General features: G+C 49.5%; 1 protein-coding gene across 2 annotated transcripts in view; it reads left to right on the top strand.

Annotated features, from left to right (window-relative positions):
• The first annotated feature begins 404 nt into the window (after window positions 1-404).
• The window catches only part of IGDCC4 (immunoglobulin superfamily DCC subclass member 4), a 677,662-nt gene continuing 665,967 nt past the window's right edge, over window positions 405-12,099 (top strand). The window contains exon 1 of one of the 2 annotated variants that reach the window (XM_069625112.1): window positions 405-657. In XM_069625112.1, coding sequence (XP_069481213.1) covers window positions 608-657 — 50 coding nt within the window. In that variant the 5' untranslated portion in view covers window positions 405-607. The remainder of the gene's footprint in view (window positions 658-12,099) is intronic. The other variant, XM_069625111.1, reaches the window with a different exon arrangement.

Genomic DNA, 12,099 nt, shown 5'->3' with positions numbered 1-12,099 from the left:
GCTTTCCTGCTTGTCTCTGGCTATGGGTGGGATAAGACCACCTCCAATGCCCCTTGCAGCTCCTGTTGGTGTAACTGGGTCTGTGCTACCAGCTGAGAGTAATAACACTGGCACTTTTCAGGGTTCAGGTAGACAGTGGGATGGCCATAGCCATCTTCCACTGGTGGGTTTAAGAGGGCTTGGACACCACCTGGGGGCCTCCCACTGTGGGCTTCAACCATTGGAATCAGGGTCTGCCCCTTATCCCCCCACTACCCCATTTGGGGCATCTTCAGGGAGCTCTCTGCAGCTTTACACCCCTCCTTCTGGGGGGGGTGATTGCTTATGCTGTACAAAGGACTGTAGAGACATGCCTTTCTCGACGGAGCCAGAAGAGGGCGCTCGCACCTCTGCCAAGCAGCCGGCCTTGCTGCAGCCGCTCTGGGGGCTCCCGGCACGAGGAGGCAGGTTCGCGTGGGGCCTGCAGGGGGCGCCCAGCCCAGCGTGATCCGGGGGCTCGGTGCACAAGATGGCCCCCAAGAGGAGGCAGCTCCCTCCCGCGCTGGACACCCCTGCCCTGTGACCCCCCACCCGGAGGATCCGGTCGGGGGTCTACCATGGCCAGCCCATGGCTCCTCTCCTTCGCCTGTGTGTGCTGCGCCTGCTGGCTGCTGACAGGTAAGGGGATCCCTACCCCTCAGCCCCCGGGCTCCTTTTTTTATTATCAGGGAGTGGGGGGGGGGCCACCATTCACGTTTTTTTCCTCTGCACTCATTTCTTTGTGTTGTGCGGGGGCCGGGGGGTGCACAAGGCACACGTTGTCTGCATCGCAATTGCAATGTGTTTTCTTTGTCTTTTGCCTTGTTCATAAAAGAAACACAATCTTCTAACCCCAAATCCCCCAGCAGGAGAGATTTCCAAGGAAAAAATAAATGCATTCATGGCTGAATGGCAGGAGGGGAGATTGTGGTGTATTTCAAGGCAGTTTGTGAAAGTTGCACTAAAGAATCCGAGGTCTGTGGCAGGGGGGGGGGGTGGGGGCGTCTGGTTCGTGTGTAGTGTTGTGATTCTGGGATGTGTTATACCCCCCCCCCCCCACACACACACACTTATTACTGTGCTTCTAGGAATGGGGAAAAGTCCACACCTGGCAGTGACATGCCCGTCCGTGCTCATGTGTAATTCTTTCCGCGCCCTTTGTGTGTCTTCGCCTTTTGTGCATTTAACTTTGCGGCCAGTGTGTGCCTCTCCATGTGCGCCCTCGTTTGCCCGTGTCCAGGTGTTAACCGTGTGGGTGTGGCGATTAATTTCTGCGAGCCTTAATTTCTCGGTGTGGGCGTGTCCGTGGCTGTCACCATGTGCCTGTGTGTGCCTGTGTGTGTGTGTGTGTGTGTTTCTGTGCGGTTTCTCTTCATGCCTCCAGGCGTTGCACGGAGTGTCGTTTGAATGGACAGGGGGCAGAGCCTGGCGGTTTGGAGTTTGTTTGTTTTTTCCTTTTGTTGAAATTGACCATTCTGGAGCCCCAGGGAAGGAAATTGACACGCAGAAAGCGGGAGAAAGGCATGTTCCCATAGGATTGCATTGCGGTTCGAATTATTTTAAGCGGGAGAAAGTACAAAATAGCAATATTTGTCATTGAAAAATCTTGGCATGCATGCACATACCTGGGGGGTACCTCGCTGTGATACCTAAGGGTTTGGGCGTGCAATAAATGTAATAAATAAATACCATCTCTGGTCTAAAGAGATGGCGCCGCCAGTACATGGTGTGTGGGTCATGGTGTAAGAGTATAGCGATTGCCAGCGTGAGTTTTTTTTATGTGTGTCGAAGCATCATAGCTTTGACATACATGTGCTATTGTGCCAACCTTGAATGCGGGCACAAAAACCTCACTCGTAACAAGAACATGGCATGGCTAGATTTCCTTCGGTGAGACTGGTACCAGATCCTCGGCAGCGTTTTGCCTGCAAAACAAAAGGCAACTTAAGTTACTTAACCATGACTAACTTTAGTGTGTTCCTGCATAGCCGTGCGCGCAGGTGGAGCTTCTCTTGCCAAGGGAGGGCTTGCCGCGAGGTTGTGAACGTGCCTTGAACCTGAATTCTGAATCTTGTTTGACTGGTCGTGGTCAGCGTCTTCCGTCTGCTTTGTTTAAGTCATGGTTACTCCTTCGGTGGCCATCCAGACGCTTTGGACTACAACTCCCATGACCTTGCATCATTGCCTGTGCTCGACTTGGGTAATGGGAGTTGAAGCGTAAAACAACTTGCAGGCATCATAAGGCGAAATCCTGCTAGGGGCGGGGTTGGACTTGGGCGTACAGTCAGAAGCGTCCCACAGTCACGCGTTGCAATTCATTACAATCCAGACCAGGCTGTTTGAGGACTACCCAAGTATGCAAATAATGCATTTGAAAATAAATCTGTTCAGTAAGATTGGTTAAAGCTAGCACAGTAAATTAGGAAACGGCCCCACTCTGGCTCAAAAAATGGTCCATTCTGGCCAACAAATCTTGCCCACACTAAAATCATAGGCTGGTGATTCATAGAATTCCCTATTGTCCGATATGCCAGTCCGAGTCTGGTCACTGCTCCTCAAAACAACTCAAGGCTTTTGAACTGCTGTCGGTGTGGGAGCAAGAGATTACAGAAATATAAGATCGTTTTTTGTTGTGGGCGGAGCATCAGCGGGGGTGTCCACTCACTACCCTGGGAATCGCAATTACTCTGCCCGTCATAGAAACTACATTGGAATGTTGCACCAAGAAAACTATGAAGCTTTTGATGGGTCATCCAAAAAATTGCTGACCCAAAATGGCACCCCATATCGCTGAAGTCTTGAGCCCCAAGGTAGGGGGAGATATTTATGTTTCACTCAGCAGATCGCCTGGGGGTATCGCGACACGCCCTAAGAACGATCCAGAGAAAGTCTTGGTTGACGCTGACACTTGCCCTAAACCTGAGTGTCCTCTTCGAGGCAGAGTGTGGATTCACCGCCGTGATACAGCAGCAAGCCGCGAGGACACCAGCCTCGCTGGAACCCACCTTCCTGGAAGTGCTGGTCTGAGCATGTGCAGAAATGCCCCGGCTCAAGCCTGCTGAGGGAAATAGAAAGAGGACGCAGAGTCGGGGATTCCGAGCCAAGTGGCGAGTACGTGAAAATGGACTCTGCAACAGGTTCTGAGATTTACAAAAGAATGAATTAGAAATGTATCCAAACCAAACGATAGGAAGGCCTGTTTAGCAATCCAGGTCCCAAGCGTAAGCCCTGTCAGATGTCTTGAAAGGATCAAGATTTGCCCGACCCTTTGTAAAGGTTTTCAGTGCAGCCAGAGGGAGGCCAGCCTTTGCTGTGGCGAGGGCACTCCATTCATAATTGGCAGATTTGGCCCACAAAACAAGATGGCCGCCAAAAACTCAAAAACCTATCCAAAGACCCAGGGCCAAGGTAGGGGTGACATCTGCCAAACATGATCACGCCTTGTGTGACAGAATCGTTTCTGGCCTAGGTTACGGGTCTTAGCATCGTCACTGCGCTGCTCTGCCCGCCCCGCCCCCTCTGTTAAGGTGGAATATGAAACTATAAAGCTCGGGCGGATGCCAGTTAAAGGGGCAAAAACACATGTTCATACCTTCCCTTCACTCTCTGGGTCTATTTCAATTTTCTTAACACCTTCGCTCCTTAGAATTTATAATATGTGCTTGGCCTAGCATCATGGCACAAGGCACTCATTTTCTTTTCAATTTTCTGTGCTAGATGGATTGAATTACATACACATTAAATTGACTGGCAATAAGACCCTGGGGTGGACCCTAAAAGAAAGGTACCTTCCTCAAGTCTCTGCAAAATTGGAATTCCCTTTCCTGGGGGAGCTCCAGCGTGGAGCAGCAGCTAGCCCGATGCCGCCGCGACACACAGGATCAGCACTGCAGTAGGTGCAGGGGTGGGGGGAGGGCTGGTATTTTTAAAAGGCCAATAAATTAGAAAAGGGTTTCATTTCACTTAATTCCAGTCCCCTCTTTTAGTAGCTTTCCAGAATGAGCATTTCAAAGTGTTCTCTCGTCTCAGGCTTTTCAATGAGGAGGTTGCCGGTTTTCCTTGGTACATCCCTTTTTTGTTTCCTTAAACCTAGAACTCCTCCTCTCCCAGTCACGTGGCTTTTCACCCCCTCTGGGTTGGAGCACCTGCTGCTCCATCTGTCTTAGGTTCTCTTTGTGCCAGTGTTGTCTGTGTCATGTCTCTGTTTTTTGCCTTCTTACCGCTCCAGTGTTGCGGAGTGGGTTCTAACCTGGGAATCTCGCTGTGCTATGATCAAGCGAGAGTTCAAAAGACCCAACATGAATTGTGGCTATTCTTCTCTTCCATCGGTTTCTTCCAACACCTTCATTTTGTGGCGTGTTGGGAGTCCACTGCCTCTTCCAGAGTGTGGCCTTCCCATATCTTGCTCAATTCACTTACCCAACTGGAGACGCTTTGCAATACCTTCTTTCAATGCTGCTGTTATGTGCTTGATTCAGTTCTCTTTGTAATGCTCTTGACTTTCTGGGGTTGGTTACCACCATTTCCAGAATACATAACTTTGACACTTGGTTCATTTCATCGTGCCCTTTATAAACTTCTCGTTCTCTCAGGATCTCCTACAGAGTTCTACCAAGCAGCCAACTATGGGTCCCTCAAAGCATTGCTCCAGATCTTCCAGTAACCCCCATTTTGCTAGGTCCCTCCAGTGTTTAGCCAAGCTGTACTTTGGCTCTCAACGTCTCAACCATCCGTGGAATTTCTTCACAAACTTTTCTGTAGCATTTTTACCACCTCTTACACTACGGTTCCTACAACCTTCTTCTAATGTAATGTACTATACTTATAGAGCATGGACTGAGGCCCGAAGGCTTCTAGTCGCTGAGAAGGACGTACGATCCAAGTGTGCTACAACATCACGAAGTGTGTTAGAACAGATGAGTCTTCAACGCTTTACGAAACTGAAGGTAGTCTCCAATGTCATGCAGCGGAGCCGGTAGCTTGTTCCACAAGGTAGGTGCAAGAACCGAAAAAGAAAGGCCACCCAACCGAGCTCTCTGATATCGCAGAACTTTTAGTAACGCTGGGAGGATGAGCGGAGCCACCTCGTGGGCTGGTAATGCTCCATTAGCGTTTATGTAGATTGGACTGGCTGACATCCTCTGTGATGTTTTGAGAACCACTTTCCACTTGGTTTTGGACAGCGTCTCTGGACTGTCCTGTGGTTTGGCTTGCCGTAGGCTTTCTCGGCTCCTATATGGCTGGCCTTTCGTTCTCTGTGTGCTTTAACGGTTACATCCCATGGCTCTATTTGTTTATTGCCAGTCTGTTCCTCCATCTGGTTTTCCAGCTCCTTCCCAGTTTTCACAGTGGAGGCCTTCTGTTACTAGGCTTCTCTCAGGACCTAGGTCCATCCATCATGGGCATAGAAGATTTACCATGGTAGTCTGTTTTATAGTCTTAATGTGGCATTTTGTTGGCTTGTAGTCTTCTGTTCCGCATCTCTTACATGCCTTTTGCTGCAGCGCCAACTGTAAGTGATTATTTCGCGCAAGTGTGGGCCAAACTCCACGGCGACAACGGTCAGACTGTTCAGTTTCCTGCGCAACTTGGTATTTCTTCCCCAGTCTCTCGATTGCCCGGGTGCCCAGCATTTAGCATGGTGCTATTTGAGACCACTGCCCTCGCGCCGCTGCGGTCACTTCTTTGAACAACCAAACACATGCGCAGTTGCGGTGGAACCCTGCCAAGCTATTCTCTGAACCCCACATCCGTAGCCTTATCCGTGTCCCATCTCTGTGACGTGGCCCTTAGGGAGCGTTCATGGTTAGCGTGTCATGAATGCACGCTGTTCCTTGTGGAAAGTAATCTTGCAAAGTTAGTTCCATTAGTTGGTGACCGCGATACCTTTGTGGGAATGATCTTGCTGTCTCCCGAGGGGTTCCCTTGGGGGTGGCCCGGTGTTAAACTTGTGTTCCCTTTTGCTTGAAAGGAACCATAAGAAGCCATGTATGATAATGACTTGTGCCTGCCGCAGAAGGGAGAGGGCAGAAGGGACAGGAGCAGGGGGTTGGTTGGCGGAATCTTGGAGGCAAGCGTTGGAAGCAGGTTGAGCATGAGTAGGGTTGGACCTTAAAAGGGCAGCGGATGCCACCTTCAGGCTGTTCCTGGTTTCATTAAGGATACTTTGTAGAAGGATTGATATGTCTTCTGCAAAGCTACACTAGGTATGGATAAGTGCAAGGAAGGATGTACACACACCGGTGCTTGCACAAGACATTTAACGCCTTGAGGCCTACGGGTGAACGGCGCTATATAAGGACATAATAGATAGATAGATTTATGGGATTATATGTCTTGCCAAGAACCATTAGCACACAAAGAAGTGATGTCAGCCAATCGGGATGCAAGGAATGCAGGCTTGCAATGCTGGTATACGGCCACATGACATTCCTGCCCCACTCCACTGAGCCCCATGTTTCCTACCTCTGGCCCCATTTGCTCCGACCCGTTACTGCTCCCACAAGCCCTCAAACCATTACCCCACAACATATATGCTGGCATGCCAATGCTTCTCGGTGTCTTCTCTCTGCATTCAGGGGCCCGCCTGTGGCACGGAAGAGGAAATAGGAGAGGGGCTTACTCCCTTCACTCTTTCCTCTGTCGGCCATCTTAGTTTGGCATTTTTAAGAAACTAAGTATTCACGTTGTGCACAAACCGATTTTCTTTTAAAAAACACTATTATCCCCAGAGGCGTAGACAGGGTAGGGCCTGAGGGGCAAGGCTCACCCAAAATCTGTAAATGCCCACTCAGCAGCGCTGTGTGGGTATTTACAGATATTTTTGTCACTGCAGTGGGCCCAACTACATTAGCATCGGGCCCCATTTGCTAGACAATCCTGGCTACGCCTCTGATTATCTCCCAGTTGGTTATCCGGGATGCTAATAGCGCCAAGCCCTTTTTTGGCAGTAACAACCCTGAGCTCCCGCCTGAGCAAAGACTCCGGCTAGTGTACTGTTATTGCGAAGGCTCTCCCGACAAACGAGTGCTTTGCACTGCAATATGAGGTCTCCCTTCCTTGCCAGAACCCCCAGAAATGTTGAAAGGGTGAACCTGCCTGATTGGAAAATGATTCTCCACTCACCTCCCTTGAATGTATTTGCATTTGTATTTTATTAGATTTTATATAGCGCTTTTTGCCAAAGCGCTTCACAAAAACAATCAGCAGTACAATAAAATCAGCATATACAATTGTGTTCGAAATCAGCCAGTAGCAATCAGGCAGGTTACTGAAGTAGGTGACATTTTAAGGAGGAGGGAAACAGAATAGGGAGCTATAGATCGGAGGGATAAAGGAAGGAGGTTCCAGAGGAGAGGGGCACACATTTGGAAAGATCGAAAGAGAGATTGTGCACAAGTGGCACGGGGAAGAGTGAGTAAGAAGAGTCCAGCAGAGCGGAGAGGCAGAGAAGGAGTATAAAATGAGAGAAGAGAAGCGAGATAAACGGGAGCAAGGCCATAAAGAGATTTGAATACAAAACGGAGAAAGTTGAATTTAAGCTGAGAATGTCAAGAGAAGAGGGGATATAGCCACGATGGGAAAGTAAACAAAGTGAGCGAATGGAGGAGTGATAGATGGATTTAAGAGGGGCCAGGCGAGAGCAAGGAAGACCAAAAAGTAGAACAGAGCAGTAGAAGAGTCGAGAAGAAATTAGAGAGGAAACCAAGAGCTTAGTGGCATGAAAAGTGAGAAATGGGCGACTATTAAAGAGGTGAAAACGACAGGCACGAGAGGTGCGTGAGATATGATGCCTGAAGGAGAAATTAGAGTCAAGGTAAAGACCGACATTGCAGGCAGTAGGAGAACTCACCAGGGTTGAGGGGGGAAAGAGGATAGAGGATAGAAGAAGGAGGAGAGGGAGGTGGAAGAGTATTAGTACGAAAGAAAAGAACTTCCATCTTTCCGGAATTTAAGGTGAGAAAATGGGAAGTCATCCATGACTTAATAATAGTAAGACAGGAAGAGAGGGCGGAGTGGATCTCAGATTTGAAGGATGAGAAAGAGAGAAAGAGCTGAGTGTCATCCACATAAACGTGATGCGACACCCACCTTCTCCTTTCTACATCTCTCTCCTATTTTTCTCTGATGTCTCCCTACTCTCTCCTACTCCCATCTCTGCACTACTACTACTCCTTCGTTCCCACTACTACTTCCTCCCACTAATACTTCCCCTTCTCCACACTATATCTTCCCTGAAATCATGGGTACAGTGCCCTGCTCTCCCTTTCACTACACTCACGATTCTCACCCTCCACAGTTCTCTCCTACACCCTTCTCCTCACAGCCCACTGCTGCACCCGTTTCTATTATCCTCACTCTGTCCTAACACCAACTGCGCCTCGCTTTAGCTACTACCCTCACTCCCCTCACTTGTCTCCCACACTACATATTTTCTCTCTCCTACCTTCTACACAACCCCTTCCTATTTCTACTCATTCTTACAAATACCTCACCGTTACTAAGGTTTACCACTTACTCTCCAACACTCCGCTTCTCTGTCCTCCACCTGGTCATTCGATCCATCTTCAGCTCCTCCTGTGACCTCGCCCGCACAAACCAAACCCTGCCACTCTATCCATCTCCTTTTATGCTGTGGAGCTGGTGGCTCTGTGTCCCCTCCCCTTTGCATTGGCGGCAGTGCTCACCTGACTCTCTGCACCGTGGGGACCTACCTTTTCCCCCGGAGGTGTGCTACACAGATGAGTCTTTAAAAACCCTCTACCCCTCTCCCTTTTACAGGACGGTTTTAGCAGCGGTCTCTGATGGTTTCCGGTTATATCTGTTGTGCTGCGAGTCTAGAAGTGTGTTTTTCTGCTGTTTTGGGGAGTTGTGCGTTTTCCTGGGGCCCTGGTTGCTGTTTGGTGCCAGCGAAGGTTCATGGTTTATCGTGGTTACCGTGTTTCCGTTTTTCCCTTTGTTTGGATGTGGTCCGGGTTTTCTTTGTTGCTCCAAGGTATATTTTGGTAGGTGAAGAAGTGGTAAAGAAGCCGGTGGCTGGAATATGTATTGCGAGACACTAGGAGACAAAGAGCGGTACCAGTGGAGACATTTTTGGCACATGGGTGATGGCGGTTCAGAGTTCTGGGTTCCCCCAAACTTCTACTACCTGAATCAGGTACAGGGCTGGCTCAGGCATTGGTCCTGGTAAGCCTCCTAACGATGGGTCAGAGGTGTCCCTGCCCCCCTCGACATGGCCTTGACCCTGACCCTGACCCTGTCGCAATGTTCTACTGTATCCTTAGTCACCCCATATCCCTTCTAAGAGTTGCCCTTAAGTGCTCAGCCATGCCAGGAATTCCCATTGTGTCGACTGCCTTTTGTAACTGTGCTCCATGTGCGAGAGGCCCACACTTAAATATAGTGGCTGGGTAAGATCGAGTTAGTTTGGATAGAGGGCATTTTTACTTTGGACTTCCTGAAAACTGACATGCATCTTTAGTTTCCTTAGATAGTTAGGGTATTTCCTTTAGTGATAGGCCAAGTTATAAGTTTGATGAAGGTATTGAATCATGCCCTCAGCATGTCCGACTCCTTCTTGCGACCCGCCGCAGAGGGACGTGTTGAGAAGCTTTGGGTACTACGTCCTCGGGGCATAGTCATGAGCAATCGGAGTCAATGTGGACCCCAGCAGCCACCGTCGCCCGAGAACAAGCAGAATGAAAGGGATTGGCGGAAGCGCATGGAGGATACGACGCTACATTAGATCGTCTATGCGTCCTCCCGAGTTAGCTGCCAAGGAACCAGTCGGCAGCAGAATAACTTGGGCTTCCTTCTACACTGGAAGCAAAGCGATTCACCTGCGAAGGGAAAATAGCGACTCCAGAACTTCTTGCCAGAGCGCCCACTTGTGGGAGGTCGAAATCTTTCTGCTGGAGCATCTGTTGCAACGTTCTCTGACCCGAAGAGATGGGCCGTGGGACGAATCGAGGGAATTTGCCCCTTCTCCCCAAGCGGGAGCCTCCGCCTTTGAGGCTAGGGAGTTGAGCCCCCTTCGCAAGACCCTCCCTCAGGGTTTCGGCAAGCGGGACCTCACTGGGAGTTCTCAAAGCATTGCACGTCTCTGATTGGTTGTCTTTCTGGGAGTGGCATGCACACGCTCTGCTCCTTTACGCAGCCGTCTTAATTTGTCCACACTCTTCGCTTTGGCTTTTCTCTTTAGTCTCACACTGCTTTTCTTTGTGCCCCTTTTTTTGTTGTTAATTTTTCTTTCCCTCGTTCACGCTCTAGATCTCTCTGCTCATGAAAACCCATCCAGCCATCTTTCCATCTACTTGAAGGGTTTCCTTTGCGGCTCGCTCCTGGAATGAGTGAGTTGGCAGATGGGTTTGGCAGAGCCGGTGTTTACTCCACTGTCTTCCTGCCCGGCATGGAGTTGGTGCTTGTGGATGACCTGAGAATTGCAAGCTGTGGTTGTGGTGTCGGTGCCCTGCACTGGTAGGTCTTTTAATGGTGATTGACAGGACTCACAGGACTCCAGCGCCTAGAGTCCCCTGGAGGGTTCCTTTTCCGGATTCTTGGTCTCCCAGTATTCATTTGCATTCCTGCTTTTTCTGTCTGTAATCCTAGCCTTCTTCCTTGGGTCATTGTTTATGTGTGCGTGCACTCTTTATGTTCTGTGTCGTATGTTAGTCTGTGCCTCCGGGCCCTTGTTCCAGTGCTCTAGAAATAAAATAAATAAATAAACTCTTTGAGCAGTCTACTGGATAAGAGGCCTTTGAGGGCCCACTGCATTCTAGGGCCATGTTTGTTTTCACACTGATGACTCTCCCCTTTGCCAACTGAGCAAACACCCTCTCCTCTCCTGAAGCGGGGCTACTGGGAGGGCCGGTTGGCTAGGAGTGCTTTCAAAGGTGCAGGTGTTCTAAGTATGGTATTGTTTATGTATATAGCGCCTATACACAGGCAAGTGTTTCAAAGCCCTCACCCAATTCTTGGGACACTTGTGTTAAATTCTCAACCCATTTTTTTTCTTTGAGTTTTGGAAGTTGTAACTTTCACTGCCAGGACTTCACTGATTTCCAACTAGGAATAAAGTCAAGCCCCCCCCTCCATAAAACACACGCCACACAAGCAGTGGGCAACCCACTGAAGCATGATGCCAAGGCGCCTAGCAAATATTCCGAAATAAAAAATGTAATACAAGGCGCTAGCTGGTCGTAAGTGAGAGGTTTGTGCGAGTCTTCCTAGATACAATGCATTTTTTTTATTTTTAGATTTTTTTTTTTTAAAGAGTTCTTTCAGCAGCACTGTCCCGTGTTCCTGGGCGCGTGTTTCCCTGTCGCCTGGGCGGCGGGTGTATGCTCTAATTGTGAGACGAACAGTCGTAGATTGTTGCGGCCAATTAGAAATTGCGCGTGATGGACGGGCCCCCCCCCCCCGCCACCCTCATGATGGGGCAGTGGCAAAGATGGGCCCTCGGGACAGTGACAGGGCTTGAGAAGCACGCCAAGCCCTCAGTGGGCGGGTGGCAGTATATGGGGGCATGGCATCACCCTCATGCATGCCACTCAACTCAACCTGGTCCTCTGTCGCTACATCTCTCCTTCTGCTCGCTTCTCAACCGTCAGTTCTTATGCAAAGCGCTTTGGATTAAGGCTCTATATAAAACAATAAATACAAATAAACACATTGTGCGCCTTCTTTCAGAATCTCTCTCTCTCGTTCGTTTTTTTTCTTCACTTGTTCTGGATTCTTTCTGCCCTCCTCCCTTCGTGCTTTTCATTCTTATCACCTGTTCCTGCTGCCCTGTGCCAGTGTTTTTTTTTCTTTCGCTCATCTCCCTTTCCCTTGTTGCAGTTCCTTCCTCGTGGATTCTACTGTTCTGCAGCCTCCTGCGTCGCCTCTTGGTTTGCCTCTGTTTGCCTCTTTATTTGCTCGTCCCTTCATCGGTGTCTCCCTTCTCTCCCGTTTCCCGTCATCTTTTGGGGGTCCTTCCTTCCTTCCTTCCTTCCTTCCTTCCTTCCTTCCTTCCTTCCTTCCTTCCTTCCTTCCTTCCTTCCTTCCTTCCTTCCTTCCTTCCTTCCTTCCTTCCTTCCTTCC

Source organism: Ambystoma mexicanum, chromosome 11, assembly GCF_040938575.1.
Source record: "Ambystoma mexicanum isolate Mex_15411 chromosome 11, UKY_AmexF1_1, whole genome shotgun sequence".
Taxonomy (NCBI): domain Eukaryota; kingdom Metazoa; phylum Chordata; class Amphibia; order Caudata; family Ambystomatidae; genus Ambystoma; species Ambystoma mexicanum.
This window is presented reverse-complemented; position numbering and strand designations above follow the sequence as displayed.